We start from the raw sequence: 22679 nt of genomic DNA on the forward strand, positions 1-22679 counted from the left end.
ATATCTTTCAGAAATGTTCCGTGTTGTAACCATGTAGACATTTGTGCAAATGTCAAATGCAAAATATTTCCTTGTTTTCAAAATGATCAACTTCGAAAGACAAAAAAAGAATACTTTATAAGAATTTTAAATACAAGGTAAACTGGAAATAGTCCACATCACTATTAAAAGGTCAAGAGTCAATGCGTACAGAAGGGAGGAGAGAGGATACCCTTCACGGACCGATCGGGAGATCAGAAACGTTCCGAGAGGTGGCCATTAACTTTGACCACCAAGCTGATGCCGCTGTGCATATATATGTATATGTATATGTGTGTGTATGCATATAGGTATGCACGTGTATATGTATGTACGTATGTACATGTGTATATATGAGTGTATATATATATATATATATATGTAGTGAAACTACCTATCGCCATTAGATACAAAACTACTATCGCCATTACATACAAACTATCTTCTCATTTAAATATAAACAAGCGCGGGCGTAGTGGAAAACACATTTGCCTGTCATCACGTGACTGATTATTATTTGAAGCGGCAAATTCTTCGAACCTTTCCCGCCAGAACGCAAACTGACCAATCACAGCTCCTAATAAGGTCACGTGATAGTGTTTTTCTACTACGGTCTTGGAGCCCCCAGAATGCTTTAAATAGACTAGATTATACCCAGCAAATTCGTCTCGGTTCAGTTTCTCTTAGAGACTGTTCCGTGTACCACACAGCAGCAGCAGCAATTCCAGCGACTCCATCAACAGCTTCGTCCAGCCAAGACTACCACCGCCGTCGCCATCAGCAACACGAGCCTACGACTACTAACCAGCGTCAACACGACTTTCTACGTACACCAGCGTCCAAACTACTGCGGTACATATTCTCTCTTCGATTCTGTTTGGTGACTCATATTCACCACGATAAATAAACAGACAAGAGTTTCAGCCTGCGATAAACGTCTGTCCTCAAGAACCCGGCCCGGCATGGAAGCCACAGCAGCACAACTAGTGATCGCACTGCCACACACAGCCTCAACTTCTTTCACATACAGACTCATCCTATTGTGTACTCAACGAACTGGTATAAATGCTCACGTGTTACTGACTCTCTTTTTATCTGCTGTATATAACGCATACACGTACATGTATCACTTACACACACTCTTTTCTTTATACGACGGCCCGTCTTTTATTATGTTTTTATATGTCGCATCCACACTAACACACAGACATACATTTTTACGCCACAATAAATATTTCTGTTATTCATCTTATACGGTTGTCTTCAATATCGTCTTTAATTACTGGCCCTATGTTATCGTAGTATAACATATTTCTGTATATCATCTTTGATATATATTTTGTGTTCGACCGTGTGAAAAGTTTTAAATAAAAGGAGTCCTCTTTTTCCATTCGTCACCATTTCTCCTTTTTTGAGTTCGCACGGTCGTCCTTATATATATATATATATATATATATATATATATATATATATATATATATATATATACATAGAGAGAGAGACACACACACGCAGACAGATAGATAGATGAGTGTATATGTGTGTGTGTGTGTATTACCAAAACAAAACAGAATAACTTCCTTTTAATAATTATTAGATAAATTACATGAAACGAAAGATGGGTCACGTGAGGTTTATGGCTTGAAGGAAGTCACGTGTACGTTTGGTGTTATTTGGCAAGGATTTGATTAAGGAGGTACAGAATGGTATAAATTCATGTCAATTCATGTCGGCTCCTCAGTTCCTTCTGCTTTGTTTACGTTTTGTTTTTCTTTTGTTATTGGATCTGAACAGTTGACAGAATATAATGGTGGTGTGTGCGCTAGTAGAATAAGACAGAAAATAAAGGGAAGGCTTGTATATATGTGTATGTATGTGGGTGAGTGTGTATGTACATGCATATGTCTGTGTATATGTATGTTTATGTATAGCTACATATATATATATATACATATATATATATATATATATATATATATATATATATATATATATATATATATATATATATATATATATATATATATATATATATATATATATATATATATATATATACATATATATATATATATGTCTGTCTATCTACACACACACACACACATGCACACACACATAGAAAGAGAACGAGAGAGAGAGTGAAGGAGGAATTGGGAAAACAAAATCTAGTCGTTACTACTACTGCTACTGCTCTACTACTGCGAAAGACCGATATCTGCCTGGGAAGTAGAGGAAGCGCTGAAAAGCTGTACGAGAGGTAGATCGCCGGGTTTGGATGGTCTGCCCTACGAACTTTACACTTCAATGCCAGACTTGTTTGCAGATCTCTTGGCGAACGTCTACTGCAACTGGTAACGAAACGGGAGAATTCCTGCTTTTGTTTGTCGAGGAGTGGTGGCATTGCTAAGAAAGGACCCAAACAAGGGGGACGTGATAGGGAACTTTAGGCCCATCACTCTGCTCAATGCAGAGTTGAAAATTTTGGCCAAGGTGCTAGCCAAGAGGTTGGCGCTTGTCGTGGACAAGCTGATTGGTAAGGCGCAGATATGCACCGTGCCCACCAGGTCTATCCACGATAACTTCCATCTCATACAAACAAACAAACACTACTGAAAACAATACCTCTGCCTTCGCTAAGGCGGAGGTAATAATAACAACAACAACAACAACAATAATAATAATAATAATAATAATAATAATAAAAGACCGTTCCTAGGTTACCAACCTTAAACAGTACATGCAAAATTTGAAGAGGACGCGCCTCCCATTGAAGTGTAGATGTTCGCTCTCATTAAAACTTGTATCTTGTTTCCTTTATCGTGCGTTTTCATATTATATTCCTTTATCGTCTTTAAACATTGCATACTTTTTTGGCAATGTTTAACTCGTCTTTTGTTCTCACCTTTCGTGTGTTCTATAATGACGTTAAAGTATATCAAAAACCCACACATTTTTTGTAATCCTTAAGCGCATTACATTGTTGTATAAATATTCCTTAATAGCAAATTAAAAACAGTTGTTGTTGTTGTTGTTGTTGTTGTTATTATTATTATTGTTCAGTAGTTTTATTTTTATAACGTGCTTTCACTTCACTACCGAGCGCAGCTCTGTGCGCCTTGGGTATGTGCTGTGGTTTGCTGTGGTGCTCTTATGTTTACTGTATTGAAAGTGTTTTGCGTAGAATGTGTGCAGTACCCAGTAGTGCAATTTTCTGTATGTTATATATATTTGTAAGTCCTGGTGTTTTTGTTATGTATTTGTCTGAATATTTTTTTATTATATCTAAGGCACCTACTATGAGAGGAATTGTTTGTGTTTTTAGATTCCACATTCGAGTTATCTCTATTTCCAGGTCTTTGTATTTTGAAAGTTTTTCCATTTCTTTTAGAGAAACGTTGTCATCTGTTGGTATTGATACATCAATTAGAAAGCATTTTTTTTTCTTCATGATCTTTGACAACTGTTTGACAACTGTTTTCAGTATTTAAGGAAGCTGACAAATACAAACAAGAAATCAATCTACCTAACAAATACGAAAAAGAAGAAGAAGAAACAACAAAAGCTATAAAACAAATGAAATCCAAACTAAAACTAGAACAGCAACGGACCATGATAAAACGATGGCAAGAAAAGCCCCTACATGGTAAATACTGGGCTAAACTAAATGCGAAAGAAATAGACAGAGAAAAATCCCAGCAATGGCTGAGAAGCTCAGGACTCAAAGCAGAGACTGAAAGATTTTTAATTGCTGCACAAGACCAGAGCCTCCCCACCAGAAATTACCAAAAACACATAATGAAAAGAAATATAACAAGTAACTGTAGAATATGTGGAGATGGACAAGAAACAATAAATCATATTATCTCTGGCTGCCCAGTCCTGGCTAAGAAGGAATATATTCACAGACACGACAGAGCTGGGACCTATATACACTGGAAGCTATGCCAACACTATGGAATAACAACAGAAAAAAGATGTTATAAACACACGCCAGAAAAGGTCACAGAAAACGAGAAAGCAACCATACTCTGGGATATGCCAATACACACAGATAGAGAAATTAAGGCAAATAGACCAGATATAGTTGTCAAAGATCATGAAGAAAAAAAATGCTTTCTAATTGATGTATCAATACCAGCAGATGACAACGTTTCTCTAAAAGAAATGGAAAAACTTTCAAAATACAAAGACCTGGAAATAGAGATAACTCGAATGTGGAATCTAAAAACAGAAACAATTCCTATCATAGTAGGTGCCTTAGGTATAATAAAAAAATATTCAGACAAATACATAACAAAAAACACCAGGACTTACAAATATATATAACATACAGAAAATTGCACTACTGGGTACTGCACACATTCTACGCAAAACACTTTCAATACAGTAAACATAAGAGCACCACAGCAAACCACAGCACATACCCAAGGCGCACAGAGCTGCGCTCGGTAGTGAAGTGAAAGCACGTTATAAAAATAAAACTACTGAACAATAATAATAATAATAACAACAACAACAACTGTTTTTAATTTGCTATTAAGGAATATTTATACAACAATGTAATGCGCTTAAGGATTACAAAAAATGTGTGGGTTTTTGATATACTTTAACGTCATTATAGAACACACGAAAGGTGAGAACAAAAGACGAGTTAAACATTGCCAAAAAAGTATGCAATGTTTAAAGACGATAAAGGAATATAATATGAAAACGCACGATAAGGGAAACAAGATACAAGTTTTAATGAGAGCGAACATCTACACTTCAATGGGAGGCGCGTCCTCTTCAAATTTTGCATGTACTGTTTAAGGTTGGTAACCTAGGAACGGTCTTTGATTTCTTGGAATAGGCAAGAAAGGGCCCATGCCCTGCTGTTTGTCGATGTGCAGCACAGCGTTAAGGGTATTCGATTCATGAATGTTAGGTCTTGAGTTCAATTTTTTTAAACTCTCCTAAAACGTTCATCATCGTCCATTTCCTTTGGAACTTTCTGTTGTTGCTTTTCGTCTCAGCACTGTCTTTGCTTTAGTTTATTGTCGGACGAAGGAGTCACTCGGTTTCCTGGTCAACTTCTGGAACTGGGAACGAAGCGATTTCTTCCAATAACTCCGATTTTGTGTGTAACATTGCTTCAGTAGAACCAGACCCCATGATCTGCCACTATTACTGCTTCTTTTCATCTCTTGCGGGTACACGGCCCTTAAATGATTTGCTGCTATAAATAGGAGCAGTAGCTGAGCTATTTTCTCTCAACGATCGTAAGAGCCTTTCTTTTTGCTATTTATTACAAAGCACAACGCTGTGATCGTTGTGTACACTTGTTTGCACCTTTCGCCGTTTCCTCTGGTCTCTTGAGAACAACAACGCTTGTGACAAGCTGTCAGTGGTATTTCTGAACAACACAACACCCCCTGTTATCTGTTGTCCTTCACGTCTCTTGAGAACAACACCTGTTTATGACCTGTTGTCGAGGATGTCTCTTGAGGACAGCACTTCTTGTCACCTGTTGTCGGTGATGTCTCTGCTACTTTTTATTTGTAAGAAAGCCCTTAAGTGTTCCTTACTGCCACACATACATTAGCCGGAGTTTTATGTCCAACAATAATGCTAATATATGAAAGAAAGGTTTTGAAGGGTTTCCCTCGTATAACACTCTCGGTAATAATAGCATTTTGAAACATTTCTTTAAAAATGGGGTAATTTTGAGTAAAAAGAAAATGTTCTTTCTCCATCTTAAGTATAAAGACATGGTGAATGAAGGTTGTCAGGCCTCAACATCAAACCACTGTCATAAAGAAATAAAATGAAAGAATGAAATATAAAAATAAATAAATGACAACACAACTCTCTGTTGAAAACAAACTCAAATACTTTAACACACAAACAAGACAGTCCAGGATGAAAAACGTGTTTGCCTGGGATGATTTTCATTGTTGCAACTTCTAATTAACTCACCTGCCAGTGTAACATTGTCTGATTTTGTATTGTTTAGCTTTCTTAATGACACTATAGTTGTATTATATATATATATTATTATATTTTGATACATAGTAATTTAGAAATGCAAAAGGTTAGGTAGAAGGCAGAGCAAATATGTCAGTAAAAGTTCATCTCCATACAAAATAGTCACGACGTTCTCTTGTTATGTAACAGGGAGCCCTCTGTTCCGTTTTTCATTTATCTTTCAAGAAGGATGGTTGTCGACTGGAAAGAAGGTGTTTAATCGTCGGACAAAATGCTGTTCTTGGATTCCTTTATGTTCTGAGTTCCAATCCCAACGGGCGCAGGCGGCGTCCTATTCATCATTAAGTAAGGCAACAAGCAGGCAGAATCGTTAGCACGCTGGGCAAAACGTTTAGTGGCATCTCGTCTGCCTTTACGTCCCGAGTTCAAATTCCGCTGAGGTCGATTTTGCCTTTCATTCTCTTGGGGCTGATGAAATAAATACTTGCTCCCTGTCACCGAAATATAAGGTCAGCAGACCTTATGCCAAAATTTGAAACCAATATTCATCGTCGTCATCGTCAACCGCCGGGCATTATTGCCATGAGTCGTAGGACCCAGTGAGACCGGTTACCCGGTTTCCATGACGTATGAGTGACCGAGAAGGCAGCACGCTTCGTGAATGAGTTACCTGGCTCTCGCAACGCTATTCATTTATCACATATCAGAGTGGACTGGAGCAGCGTGAAGTGTTTTGCTCACGAATACAAAGACATCATCCGTTCCGACAATGGAAACCACCATCTTGCGACCGTGAGTCACAAATCCAAATGCCTCCATTCAACAAATACTGAATTCAAATTTTAGCACAAGACCAGCAATGGTGGTGGTGGTGGTGTTGGTGCTAGTAGTAGTAGTAGTAGTAGTAGTAGTAGTAGTAGTAACAGCAGTAGCAACAGTATCAACCGCCACAATGCCAATTGAAGTTCGGGGTCTCACATGATCCGGAGAGCTTTCAAGATTTAAAGAGGTCAACGTTGTGTCAGTCAGTCAAGAACTGAGAATGTTGTTGGATAAATAAAAAAGAAAGAAAAAAAAAAGAAAAAAGGTTCTCCTTCTCCACTGTCAACTTATTGTAAAGACTGGTACAGCTGTTGTTGATTACGATGATGATAATGATGGTGATGGTGATGATACTGTCACCATCATCGTCGGCGTCGTCACCACCACCACCAAGACCACCACCACCACCACCTCCACCACAATCATCATCATTGTCATTATATTCTAGTTTTGTTGCCCCTTTGCGCTCCTCGTCCTCCTCTTCCTATCATCACCATCATAACCACCATTATTTACATCAACTTCACCAAAAGACCTACTATCACTACTACTACTTATACACCTGCTACTACTTCTACTTCTACTACTACTACTACTACTACTAATATTACTACTACTACTACTACCAACACTGTCACCATCCCCGCCCGCCCTTTCATTATCGCCGCCACCTCTGCCACCGTTAAAAGTAAGGCCTCCTAACACCTGCACTGACAACAATGCAAATTTAATCGCGCCTCCGTCAGATGATAGCGTGCTGACAAGAACGGTGTGGATTAAGTGTTTGTGTATGGGTATGCGCGTGCACCCCCCCCCCCCCCACATGCACACAGGTACATAAACACAGACATATATTTCTATATAGTTATGCGAGTGTGTGTAAAATACGCCTTGTGCTTTTGTGGCTTCTAAAATATACAAAAATGGCGTATGCCACGACATCGTGCAAGCGCGAATGTATGGGTGCGCCCCCCCCCCCCAGGTTTCAAGTTTTAGCACAAAGCCAGTAATTTCATGGTAGGAGCAACCCCATTGTCCAACTGGTATTTATATTATCGACCTCATAAGGATGAAAGGCCAAGTCGACCGTCCCAGAGTTTGAACCATTTCCACAAACACATGCTCACACGTACACACACAATTAGTGGCTTCAAAGCATATATGAAGCCTTCAAATTTTTCTATCCAAAAGGATTTTTCAGCCCAACATTTTCATGATATTATTTATAGCGTTAGCTGGCAGAATCGTTAGCATGCCAGGCAAAATGCTTAGTGGCATTTCGTCTGTCTTTACGTTCTGAATTCAAACTCCACCGACTTTATATTACTTTCTTTACATTTCATTCTTTCAGGGTCGATAAAATAAGTTGTAGTCAAGTACTGGGATTGATGCAATCAACTTATCCCATCCTCGAAATTGCTGGCCTTGTGCCAAAATTGTAAACCATTATTTATAGTTTTATATCTGCTCTGAGATCCAATTCCAAAAACAAAGGAATCATAGTGCATGTTTGTGTGTGTTTTCATGTATGTTTGTGTGCGTGTGTGAGTAGAATATGTGTCTACATATGTTTGTCTTTCAAATTTTCCTATTAAAGTATTGGCCAGCCTAAGACTACACCTGAAGACACGTAGCCAGATTCCAGGACAGTGGGATCAGATCCCAACCAGAACTCCTTAAGGACACAGCTTTGCCTAATCCAAATTAATGCCACATCAGCATCACAGTGATCCATCTCTCTATTTATCTATCTATCTATCTATCCATCTATCTCTCATCTCTTGTATATAATTATGATGTAATAAATAAAGGTGATTAATTCTTCTATCAAATTATATTTCAGTCATATGTAATGGCATCTAAAACGTTTAAATATTATTCCTTTAATTGTTGTAGCACTTTCTGGATGTCTGGGCAACCAATTTGCTTGTAATTCTGGTCAGTGTGTCAAGCAAGAATTCCTATGTAATGGCGTTACCAACTGTGAAGATGAATCTGATGAACAAGTTTGCAGTATGTATTTCTAATTAATATAATTTCTAAAGATTCATTTCAATACACACAACCCCTCCCCCTCGCATCTCAATGCTATTGGTTTCAGTGTAATTACAATTAATTATTACAGTTATCTATATAAATTAGTATACTTGGCTTAATTTTTTTTATCTCTCCCCTTTGCTTGCTTGAATCATTCAAGTGTAACCAGGCAGAGACCCCACATTGACCCCAGACTTACTTTTTAAGTCTAGTACTTATTTTATCAGCTTTTTTTGTCAAACTGCTAAGTTATGGGGGATGTAAACAGACCAACATCAGTTGTCTTGCAGGGAAGATGGGACCAAATACAAAAATACCCCCCCCCCCACACACACACTTACACCCCCATCCTCCCACACAAAGAGCTTCACACACTTTCCACCATCTTCCCACATAGGGTTTTGGTTGGTCCGGGTCTATAGTAGAAGACACTTGCACAGGATGCCATGCTGTAGGACTGAACCCAAAGCCACATGGTTACAAAGAGAGCTTGTTAACCACAAAACGATTCCTGTGCACATTATAAAAAAATCTCAAAACTATGAGATAATCCATGATTAATTCAAAACAATGGAAATAAATAAGCATTACATTTGAGAGAGTAATTTGAATGCTAAAGGATTAAAGTTATATATTTGTAGTTAAGAATACCAATAGATCACTGTTTTCCCTAATACCCAGGATATAATATGTGATTAATCATTCAATATCCATCTACTCCCTGCTGTTTGGTCATCTAGTATTTAAATATGGCATAACTGAGACAAAATATAGTTCTGAGAGAAGCCAAATCAGCTGATTTATTTATGCATCACTGTATTTGATGTCAGACAGGACATATGTTTCCAAAACTGTGCCAAAAAAAAAAATCACCCTAGGTCCTATATGCAATATTAATTCACCAGCCATGCTACCAGTAGTGTAAGGTAAGCATAGACCAGTGTCCCTAATTTTGTCTGAATTATGTGGTATTTAAATACAAGATATCTAAATAACAGCAGACTGTATGGCATTGAAATATTGTATTAATCATATATGAAACCTTAGGCATCAGAATGGCCATGTAGGGACAATACTCATTAGTCAGTATTCTTAAATACAATGAGCTATTTCAACTTTATATAATCTAGATCAGTGATACTCAACTGGGCTCCATATATAAGATTTTGTAGGGTCCTTGCAAGGAAAATGTTAAATTGGGGACCTGCAGTTGTATATTGAGGGTGCATGAAAAAATTGTGCTTAAAATGTATTTATTGCAGGAAACAGCAAGGTTTCTTTCTCTCCTGTTTTTACAAAGCTCAACCTACACAAGTGAATGTGTGAACAACAAAACAGGGATTTTGAAAGAAGTTTCTATGAAACTAGTTTTAAAGGGCTATGGGAGTCCACCAGACTAAAACAGTAATCAAAAGGGGTCTGTAGATTACAAGAATGGTTGAGAACCACTGGTTCAGATGAAATTAGGGTGTCCTGTGAATGTAACCAGAATATTGGTTTAACTCTCATTCAGAGATTCTAGTGACATAGAATGCCAGGTTAAAATTCAACCAAAACCAGTTCTACTCATTTATGGATTTTAAAATTTCAAGAAAGAAGATTTCTCACCACTTAGAAAATAGACATTTTGTCAATGGAAATGCTGCTTCCCTCTGCCCCAGTCCCTTCTTTCATACTTTAATCCCTTGCCTCATTACATAAAGCTACCCAAACCCCACTGCCCCACAGCCTTGCAAGCTGCCTGGCAACCTCACTGGTGTCGATGGCATGGGAAGGTACTCAGTCCATGTTGTAAAGTGATCGGCATTAGGCAGGGTGTCCTGCTGTAGAAGCCATTCCAAAGTAAGCGCAGGAACATGATGCAATCGTTTAATCCATGGGATTCTGTTGAAACATTTGATCCATGCCAACTAGGAACATGGAGGATGACGACGACGATGATGCCAAAGGCCTGCGGGTAAACACAAAGATAAGAACCCAAATCCTAGAATACAACCTTCGTAATGTTTCTAAAGTAAGATTTTCTTTTTCCATCTCCTTTGGCACAGATCAAAAGGTCTGTCCAAACAATCAGTGGGCATGTCCGAATGCTGAACGCTGTATTCCAATAACGAGTGTGTGCGATGGGAAAAACGATTGTGATGATGGAGCAGATGAGGTTTCTACTTGTTGTAAGTAATAACTTTAAACTTGTAAAGTATAAATGTTTATATGTATGTATATATCATTATATATTTAAGTATACCCCACCCCCACCCACACACTTTCTCTCATCTTTGTTGCTACCTTTCACCTTTCCTGACCCTCACCTACTTCCTCCTTTTTCCCTTTCAACCGATTGACCAACCCTTCACCATACCCATCCCTTACTGCATTTTCCCCTATCCCCTTCTCTATACATCGGCCACTTTCCTTTCGCACTTTCATGAACTCACTCACATCGTTTCTCTTATCTTCCTCTTCCTGCAACTTGAGGGAAACCCTGACACATCTTCATCACCATCTCTTAATCTCTTTTCCAACTGGAGGGTAACCATATCTCTCCCTGACACCTGTTCCTGTCCCTCTATCATATTTTAACCTCTTATCACCTGCCGTAAACCCCACCACAGCCCCTACAGCTGGGTGAGTCTTGCTTGTTACTTCACAATCTCACTGTTGCTGGTGCCACAGGAAAAGCACAGGGTAACCTCTATGAAGTGGTTAGCATTATATGAAGATGCATCCAGCTATAGAAACCATACCAAAGCAGACAGTGCAGTTTGGTGCAGTCCTCAGGCTTGCTGCCCTTCTCTTGAACTGCCCGGCCTAATTCTAGCATAGAAAATGGACGTTGAATGATAATGAAGATGATGTATACAAGCATACATGTATGCTTGTACTATTCTTTCATTCTTTTACTTGTTTCAGTCATTTGACTGTGTCCATGCTGGAGTACCACCTTTAGTTGAACAAATCTAGCCCAGGACTTATTCTTTGTAAGCCTAGTACTTATTATATAGGTGTCTTTTGCCGAACCACTAAGTTACAGGGACGTAAACACACCAACATCAGTTGCCAAGTGATGGTGAGGGCACAAAAACAGACACACAAATACACACATACATATATGTATATATGTATATATATATATATATATATATATATATATATATATATATATATACGATGGGCTTTTTTCAGTTTCCATCTACCAAATCCACTCACAAGGTATTGGTTGGCCCGAGGCTATAGTAAAAGACACTTGCCCAAGGTGCCATGCAGTGGAACTGAACCTAGAACCATGTGGTTGGGAAGCAAGCCTCTTACCACACAGCCACTCCTGTGACTCTATGTAGACAATTATTATCAAACTGGGACCATGCTGGTTATGAAGGCAAGAGTTCCATTTGATCCGATCAGCAGAACAGCCTGCTCACTAATTAACATGCAAGTGGCTGAGTGCTCCACAGACACACGTACCTTTAATGTACGTTCTCAGGCAGATTCGGCAAGATACAAAATGTGACAAGGTTGGCTCTTTAAAATACAGAAACTACTCATTTTTGCCAGATGAGTGGACCAGAGTCACTAGCATGATTAGAGTGTGTGCCACCTAAGGCAGCCCTTTCCTTTGCTGCCCCTGGATCCCACAAAAAGCACATATTACCTACAGCAGACCCAAATGTGCTGCCCCATTAAAAGTGCCACCCAGGGCAGACCGCTCCTAGTAACCCCACCTAGATATGCTAGCGACCGGAGTACCATGAAATAAAGTGTCTTGCTCAAGGCTACAATGCACTGCCTGAGATTGAACTCACAACCTTAATATCATGAGCTGAATACTGTAACCACTAAACTTCACTTGCAACTTATGTTATAGACTCACCTTCCTACATTTATAGAAACATGTTACCAAATATTTGTAGGCACGTGGTGGTACTTCGTTATGAAACCTTAATATACAATCAAGTAGATTAACACGTTTTTATAAGTCAGGGCCGTGTTCTACTGTGTTAGCAGTGCTACTACATCGTTTGTTTACATATCTGTAGATACAACCAAATATCTAAGCCATTAATCTACTCCTTCAAGATTTTCATGTTTTTTTTTTTTTGTTTATATAATTTCTTTGTTATTAGCTTCAAGTCGTTGTGGTTGGTTATCATGTCTATACAGATGTAACCCATCTCCCGAAGGTGGTATGTGTTATTGTGCGGATGGAATGGCATTAAAATCAGACGATAAAAGGACTTGTATTGGTAAGTATAAAGTAATTGCATAAATACAAATCTTAATAGACACAGCAGGATGTCAGGAAGTGAGCGAGCAGAATGATTAGCACGTTCGATGAAATTCTTAGAGGCATTTTGTCTGTCTTTACATTCTGTGTTCAAATTACACCGAGGTCGACTTTGCTTTTCATCCTTGTGGGAGTTAATAAAATAAGTACCAGTTGCATACTGAGGTCAATGTAATTGACTTACCCCCTCCCCTGAAATTGCTGGCCATGTGACAACATGTGAAATCAATATACATTTTAGGATGTACAACATAATTGATTATTTTTATTAAAAAAAAAAAGCCCTTGTATTTATTTATTTAATACAATTGTTATTGTTGTTGCTGCTATTATTATTTTCATTATTATTGTTGTTGTTAAGGCAGGAAGCTGGACGAAATGCTGAGCGGTCTTTCAGCTGTCGCTATGTTCTGAGTTCAAATTCTGCCAAGGTTGACTTTGCCTTTCATCCTTTCGGGGTCGATAAATTAAGTACCAATTGATCAGTGGGGTTGATGTAATCGACTAGTCCCCCTCCCCACAAATTTCACGCCTTGTGCCTATTGTTGTCATTATTATTATCCTTTTTATTATTCCTCAGATGCTCAGCTGGTAGAATTATTAGCACATCAGACAAAAATGCTCAACAGCATTTCCTTCAACTTTACATTCTCGGTTCAAATTTGCTGAGGTCAACTTTGCCCTCCAGCATTTCAGTTTCAATAAAATGAGCTGGCACTGGGGTCGATGTAATCAACTAGTCTCCTTCCCCAAAATTCCAGGCCTTGTGCCTAGCTTAGAAATAATTAGTATCACAACTTCCTCTTGTCACAAGCCCTATGCAGGGAAAACCATGTCTGTTAGCAAGCCCTAAGTAGCACAAGATGTGACTGTAAATAATCCTCCATGTAGACCAACATGTGTCTGTGTTCTTAAGAATCACTGTTCTAATATATATTGTATTTATAACACATGCTTATCAAGAGATTTTCTCTCAGACAAAAACCACTGCATCATACCTTTCAATACTGTACATACATTTAGCATGATACGCAGATGGTAATTTTATTTCAATGCTGCTTCAGCTGAATTTACCATGTTATTTATTTATTTATTTTCCTAATGATTAGCATCTAATGACCAAATTCTGATTTGACTGCTTCAGATTTCAATGAATGTTCCAGCTGGGGATATTGTGATCAGATCTGTACAAATAAAGAAAATGGATACACATGTTCTTGCCAGGAGGGGTTTACATTAACAGGGAAACAGATGTGTCGAGCAAATAACAGTAAGTTGAAACACATGAAATTTTCTTAATAAATGTAGCCTCGTTTGTCAGGGATTTATTCATCACTGATTGAGGCAAACACAATACGCTCACTTGTAAACCATGTGCTGGTGCCAAGTAAAAAGCATCTGGACTGGTTCCACATAAGAAAAGTACCTGTACTGGTTCCATGTAAAAAAAAAAAATCACCTGTGCTGGTGCCATGTTAAAAGCACCCAGTACACTCTGTAAAGAGGTTGGCATTAGGAAGGGCATCCACCCATAGAAACCTTGCCAAAACTGACAATTGGAGCCTGCACACAATTAGACTCTGAAAGTTTGTGAGGAACCCATTGACCCAATTTGCAGACTTTTCTGATGGGATGCAGGTGTTGATGAATGGTTGAATGACCAACTCCAAACTTCTCTGCTAGTTCCTCAACAGTTACGATGGGATCTTGTTCCACCAGGGTTGCAGGATGATATTGTCAAGCTCTACAGATATTCCATGACGAAGCTCGTCTTCTAGGTTGTAGTTTCCGGCTCGGAATTTCTGGAATCACCGTTGACACTGGCTCACACTTATTGTCCGATCCTTGTATACTGCATTAATATTCCATGCACTTTCAATTGCGTTGTTGCCTTTATTGAATTCATAAAGCAAAATGTGCCGAATATGCTCCTTTGTTACTTCCATTATAGCTTTGAAAAATTAACAGCTAAAATCGATTGCACTCTTGAAAGCCTGCACTAAGAATAAGGACAAGGTAGAATTACTACCTGCTTTTAAAGCAAGTTGATTCAGGTAGTTTATCCCATCTGAAAAAACTGCATTATTTATGGGATGGCCCAATATATTCTGTACCAGAAAAGGTAGAGTTAATCAAGAAACTATGTGACAGTGAGAGCTTTACCGAAATGAGTTTGGTATTTTGTTTTATTTGGAAAGTGCAGGACAATGATCCAATTTTTATTGTGTTTTTTTTTTTTTAACCAAACTCCTGTGATAAATGAGAACAGATGTATTTCAAAATTTCGTTTCTTTGCATAGGTGAAAATGCAAGATTAATCGTATCCAGTAACAAGAGAATTTTTTCAATGAAGACAGATGGTAGTGACATAAAACTTATAGCCACAACATCGTTAAGTCCTGTAGCTTTTGATTCTCGTCGAAATAAGATATTTTGGGCCAGTGGTTACAACTCAAAGAAACAAGAGGTAATCCAAAGTTTGATTTTCATTTCCTTTCACAAGGATTAATTAAAGATTTTAAACTCTTTAAAGAACAGATCATAAAGTAATGCAGTATGTTTTATGCTGTTATTGTTGATGAAAGCATAGCTCTGTGGTTAAAATGTTTGCTTCCTAATCACATGGATTTGGGTTCGCTCCCACAGGATGGCACCTTGGGAAAGTGATTTCTCCTGAAGTCAAAACCTTATGAGAGGACTTAGCAGATGGAAATTGAAAGAAATTATTTATCCCTTCTCATTCACTTCCCCCTTCCACCCTCCTCCTTTTTAATCTCTCTTCTCCATACCTAGCTCTTCCTACTCATCCATCTCCCTTTCCTCTTCCCCGCCCTTCCTCCTCCACCTCCTCCTCCTCCTCCTCCTCCTCATCATCATAATCATCATCATCTTCTTCACTATTTTCCAAATGCTGTGTTGGAGTTAATTCTCTCTATAGTCATTTCAGTTTTGGGAATCTGATTTATCTGGTGAGAATAAACGCTCAATTCCACTCAAAACTACATTCAAGTATGTTTCGCTCGCCTACGATTGGATTGCCAACAATTTATACTATGAAGACAAACTTGCCAGAATCATTGGCATCCTTAACCTTGATAGCGGACGTCAGTGTAACATTATCACTTCAGGCCTAACGAGAACGTTTTCCATAGCCCTCGACCCTCTTGTTGGGTAAGTTATGCTTCCTTTTTTGCCTTTTTCTTATATTTCATGGTTCAACTTCATTCCTTATTACTTTCCATGAAGAATCAAATCATTGATTATAAGTTTCCAGATGAAACCAGCCACTGGTTACTGCGTACATACACGTGTGTTTGTCTATCTATCTATCTATCTATCTGTCTGTCTGTCTGTCTGCCTGTCTGTCTGTCTGCCTGTCTGCCTGTCTGTCTGTCTGCCTGCCTGCCTGTCTGTCTGTCTGTCTGTCTATCTATCTATCTATCTATCTATCTATCTATCTATCTATCTATCTATCAATCTATCTATCTATCTATCTATCTATCTATCTATCTATCTATCTATCTATCAATCTATCTCTGTTTGTGTATATATGTACATATATATATATATATATATATATATATATATATATATATATATATATATATTTATTTATTCTAAATTATAACATATATAAATAATCCTCTATTTATCTAATATTATATATATTATGTGTGTGTACGTATGTGTGTGTATATATTTAAATGTATATATACATGTGTGTGTGTGTGTGTGTGTGTGTGTGTACGAGGGGAAGTCAAAAATTATCTGCCCTTTCACCATAACATGCCTTTATGCATTCTCCGCATGCACGCTCATAGTTGGTAATATTGTGGTCACATGATCAAAGTTTGAATGTGATTGTGTCATTTTTCTTTGTGGCTTTACAGCATAAGTATGGCCACGCCATAGCAATGTGCACCAAAAAAGAACAAAGAGTAGTTACTGGTGAACCTGTTTACTATCACTATCTCTTGAGCTTGCTGCATTTTCTCGTCAGTGGTGGAGGTTGACGGGCATCCTGCTCCCTCTTCGTGTGTCACGCTTGTCCAGCCACTTTTAAATTTCTTGATCCTCTCAGACACACTTCTATGTGTTAGCGCACTGTCACCATACTGTAATAAAAGCCTCTTATGAATTTCAGCACCTGACACACCTTCCCACCAGGGAAATCAAATCACTGCTCTTTGTTCTTCTTTGGTGCACATTGCTAGTGGAGTGGCCATGCTTATGCTGTAAAACCAGAAAGAAAAATGGTGTGATCAGGTTCAAACTTCGATCATGTGACCACAATAGTACCAAATAAATGTATGCATGTGCAGAAGGCTGTGTGATAATAATAAGGATATGTTATGGCGAAGGTGCGGATTATTTTCGACGTGCCCTCATATATTTATATGCATATATATGTGGTAAATGAAAGACAGAAGATGGAATATACGAGAATTTTTATTATCAACCACAATATATAACAGTAATAATGTATTTCTTCTTTCAATAGATACATGTTCTTTATTCTTTGGGGACACCGCTATCAAAGGGTCAATGGTGTTTACCGAGCTTTTATGGATGGAAGTAACATTGTATATTTTAAAACATCAAAGTATACCTTTCCAAGTGGTTTTACTGTTGATATTTTTTCCAAAAGGATTTATCTCATTGATAGCCATTTCGACCAGGTGCTAACTTTTGATTACAACGGATTAAACAGGTAACATTCTTAAATAGTCAACTTTCAGTTTACTTCAAGTTTCTCACATGTTATTTACATGAGATCATTTTGCTATGCCACAAATAATATGCTTAATATTCCCACTGAGTTCAGTTATCTCTTTGAAGGCAGATGGCTTAGTGGTTTAGGTATTCAGCTCATTATTGTAAGGTCTTGAGTTCAATTCCTGATGGCACATTGTATCCTTGAGCAAGATGCTTTATTTCAACTTGTTCCAGTCCACTCAGTTGGCAAAAATGAGTTGTACCTGTAATTTAAAGGGGGCCAGCCTCATCCTATTCTGTGTCATGTTGATTATCCCTGAGAACTACATTAAGGGTATGCATGTCTATGAAGTACTCAGCCACTTGCACTTTAATTCCATAAGCAGGCTGTTCCCTTGATCCGGTCAGCTGGACTCTTGTCATCACAACCAATGGAGCACTGGTTTCTTATCCTTTATGTATTAAAGGATTAGTAAATAAACTACTACATTCCTACAATTGTGCCATAGTTGATCAGCAGATTTTTGGAATCGTAAAAAATGTGCCAGAAAAAATTTGCTGGAGAAGGTCATGAAAATGAAGGGCAAAAATGTGAAAAAAAAAAAAAAGAAATCAAATGTTTTGGACAAAGAAATTGTTTCACAGAAGGAAACAACCAGCCAATTTCTTATCCCTTTCCTTCTGCATGAGACAGTGATGGCTATTCTGAAAGTCTACTGGACAACTGATACTCCATTGGTTACAACAACGAGGGTCCCAGTAGATCCAATCTACTATGGAACAGCCTACTCATGAAATTAACCTACAAGTGGCTGAGTACTCTGTAGACATGTGTACCCTTAACATAGTCCTCTGCAAGATTCAGTGTGACAGAATGTGACAAGCTGGTCCTTCGAATTACAAGTACAATACAGTTTTGCCAGCTGAATGGACTGGAGCAAAGTGGAATAAAGTGTCTTGCTTAAGGACGCAGTGTACCTCCAGGAATTGAACCCTTGACTTTATGATCATTAATACCATAACCACTAAATGATGTGACTTGATGCTGATCAACGATTACATTTGACTCATGAGTGTAATATTTCATTTACTAACCATTTTGTAGATAAAGAATTGGCTGTTGATTCTCAGAAAATAGCAAGAATTTCATATATGATCCATTAGCAATAAATAAGAAACAATTATAATTGTAAAAATTCTTTTCCATATGATAAATTCTTATAATTGTTATGTTCATCCATGTTTTTGTAGATTTGAAATTGTTGCGGGAGCAAAATATATTCTAACACCTGTGGCAATAACACATTTTGAAAGCCATCTCTTTTGGGCTGATAAGCATAAGGGTAAAATTATGAAGATGAATAAAAACGGTAGCATCTCCACTTTAACAGAAATATATCATAATTCTTCTGAAGTTCCTAACACACTGGAAATTTTCCATTCAGCTTTGCAACCACAAGGTTAGTATCATCTTTCTACCAAGTATGTTTGAATGAAGTCTTCTATTGTCATAAAAGAATTATTAGTTCTTGTCAATTATTTACGTAATAATCCTTTCTACTCTAGGCACAAGGCTTGAAATTTTGGTGGAGGGGCCTCGTCGGTTACATCAACCCCAGTCTTTCACTGGGACTCTTATGCCTAACTTTTCTCTCAACGCAGTTGTGTTCTGTCGGTCATGGGATCTGACATTGTAAATCCAATAGAGAATACTACCTTCATTCCTCTCCAGCCTATGCATGTCCTCTGCAGTTAGAACCCATGTCTCACTACCATGTAACATAGCTGTTCTCACACAAGCATTGTACAATCTAACTTTCACTCTGAGAGAGAGAGAGAGTCCTTTTGCTACCAAAAGAGGTAGCAGTTCTCTTAACTTCCTCCATCCTATTCTTATTCTAGAAACAATACTTTCAGAGCATGCATCACTGTTACTAATTTGGTCTACTAAAGAGCAGCAAGTGAGCCACGGATCAGAACAAGTAATAACCCAATGCCGCTTGATCTGGACTCTATGCTGGGTGTGACATCATTTTGATTCCCTCGAGTTCCTTGAGTTTATTCTCAGCTCTTTAAGCAGTGTCAGGTTCTCTGTTGCCTTGCTGCAGAAGAGCTCACTTCCTATTAATCAATGCCAAAGATTTTTGCTACACAATGCCATTCATCCACTCCAGCTCTTTGGAGTACAGGTTGGCATCAGTGGTTTGTCTGTCCAAAACAAACTCACAGTGAATTATTCCCTCGTAATTCCACCAAGCGCAGAACATCAGCTTCTGTTCAAAATAGCTATCTTTGGTGACAGGTTCCAGAAGCTGGCCATTTGTTAACCACTGCTTATACATATTAAAATTGTAGAAAGATATCTCTCTTGGAGAATCACTTGCTGCAATTCATGGCTTACTTCTTGACTCACGTCGCTTCATCAACCAAAGAGAAGGGAAGACTTTAGTGAAGGAATTGTTTGCCTCAAAGAACAAGAACAGGTATCAGCGTGGGATCAAAGAACCAGGGGAAAGGTATCTTCAGATAGTGCAACATGATGGCCTCCATTTGCTAGGCTGTTTTTGCAATAAATTGATGAATAAAACAAAGAAGTTACCAAAATATTGCCAAATTTTCTGACTTGGCAGAATTATTAGATTTCAAGTTTACTTTCTGGGTCAAAACTCATTCAGAGAATTTTCGGTCCCTTGTTTCAGTTTAAAAATAGTTCATGACTAAAGTTAAAAGTGAAAAAAGAAAAAGAAAAAACAAGATTTTAAAAACTATTGAAATTATAAATGTCTTTCAACAGAAAACTCAGGCAATAGTTAAAATATTATTGTATCACTGTCTTGAGCAGACAATCAGATTTTGTTATACACCACTGGTCATGATGCACTTCCTTGCATTGCTTTAGCTTTTGAACGATGCCACACTGCTGAAGTAGACAGGTCAGCCAACATTCTACCAGGATGGAATACCAGTCCATCAATGGGTGACACATTTACAGCTGAGTGGACTGCAGCAATGTGAGATGAAGTGTTTAGCTCAAGAACACAACACACTACTGACCTGGGAATTGAAACCCTGACCTTATGATTATGAGTATAACACCCTAACCACTAGACTGTGCACCTTCGCAGTTATGGACATCAAACATTATTGTATTAGAAGTCATCTATTTTAATGATATAAATTCAAGAGAAACTTTAGGTCAATTCAATCAATGGAATTCAGTTTATGGCTAAAAATCATATTTAGCATAAAGTATTTACTGCCATTGTCAAATAAAATTGTCATTTTTTTTACCATATTCCACCGAGGTCGACTTTGCCCTTCATCCATTCAGGCTCAATAAGATAAGTACTAGTTGGGCTCTGGTGGGCTAATTTAACCCGTCCCTCAAAATTTCAGGCCTTGTGCTTTTAATAGAAAGGATTATTTTTCACTACATGAATACAGATTCACATTACTCCTTTTTGAAAGAGTATTGACCAGCTCACAGTTGGTCCAAATAATAAACGTTTGAATGAAGTTAAGTGTTTCTGCCTTTCGTGTAATAATTGCTGAATTTATTGTAAAAAATTATTCTTGTATTGTAAGTACAAAATATCTCCAGGAGTTTAGAACAATAGTTTTATATTTAAATAGGAAGAAATCCATGCAAGCAGGCTAAATGTCAACATATTTGTGTTGTGACTCATACCTCTGACAATGATGGGCTTGGTTACCGTTGTCTGTGTCAAATAGGTTTCGTTCCTGATTCAAGCCAAATGAATTGTACACGTAAGTATTAAGCATTTAAGTCATTCTGTTGTTTACAATGATAACCAGCGTGTTATATTTGTGTGTGAGAAGATTGGATCCTGCTGCAGTATATGATCAGCGCTGGATTAGCCATTAAGCAAAATAAGCATGTTTTTCAGGCATCAGGAGAAGGGGTGGGGGCACCACAGAAATGGTAAATGGTTTACAGCACAAAAGAAATCACTTTCAACTTGCTAAAATAATATTTGGGATGCTTTATCTCTCCTAAGTATAGGAGCAAATGTGTTATATAAGATTAACTTTGAGGATCTGATCAAAGACTTTGCAAATACAAATAAAGTGGAAGTATACAAAAATAAACATTATTTCCCATCTCACTGTTAGTTTTGTTTCATTTTGAAAAATAAAAAATGTATTTCATGGTTTATTATTGTTTATATTTTGAATTACATATATATATGGGGGAGCACTAAAGTCTTTTAAGGGTCTTAATCCAGACCTGTGTATTATAAAATTACTTGCCATTTTCTGTTCAGTGTGCAAACCAAAAATTCTACCCATCAGCCCTACCTAAATAGGGTTAGTAGAGATCATTTGGTGTCTTACCCTGAGCATCTCATAAACAGAGCTAATGACACAATATAACAAGGGTGTGTTGTGTTAAGAAGTTTGCTTCCCAACCACATAGTTTCTGGTTCAGTCCCATTGTGTGACACCTTTGGTTCCACATGGTGTCTTTTACAATAGCTCCAGGCCAACCAAAGCTTTTTGGGTAGATTGGTAGATGGAAACTGAAAGAAGCCTGCCATACACATATGTATGTGTGGGAGGGGTTATATTTCCCTTGTCTTTATGTATTTCATCTGCTGATAGTAAACAATGGCTATGCTAACGGTGCCATTTGCTCACGGCCAACTGTGAAACATGTCCAGGCGTCTTGGGATGTCTTGAAATGTTCTGCAATCTTTGTAAACAAAACGCTCATTTATACAGTGTCGTTTGTTTCCCATTCTCTACTTAAAACATATCTGAGCTGTTTGTTGTTGGATAGACTGGGAAATTATTAACATTCTTGGAAACAAATTATGGT

The 22679-nt window shown here is 37.9% G+C and overlaps 1 protein-coding gene across 1 annotated transcript in view; it reads left to right on the top strand.

The window, feature by feature from the left end:
• Positions 1-22679, top strand: part of LOC106882178 (low-density lipoprotein receptor-related protein 2-like) — a 228340-nt gene that overhangs the window by 23113 nt on the left and 182548 nt on the right. Inside the window, exons 3-11 of the mRNA XM_089356330.1 lie at positions 8701-8817; positions 10890-11012; positions 12963-13082; positions 14268-14393; positions 15424-15590; positions 16062-16294; positions 17625-17834; positions 19091-19299; positions 21473-21607. Coding sequence (XP_089212456.1) covers positions 8701-8817; positions 10890-11012; positions 12963-13082; positions 14268-14393; positions 15424-15590; positions 16062-16294; positions 17625-17834; positions 19091-19299; positions 21473-21607 — 1440 coding nt within the window. The remainder of the gene's footprint in view (positions 1-8700; positions 8818-10889; positions 11013-12962; positions 13083-14267; positions 14394-15423; positions 15591-16061; positions 16295-17624; positions 17835-19090; positions 19300-21472; positions 21608-22679) is intronic.

This window comes from Octopus bimaculoides, chromosome 8, assembly GCF_046866305.1.
Source record: "Octopus bimaculoides isolate indiv1 chromosome 8, ASM4686630v1, whole genome shotgun sequence".
Lineage (NCBI taxonomy): Eukaryota > Metazoa > Mollusca > Cephalopoda > Octopoda > Octopodidae > Octopus > Octopus bimaculoides.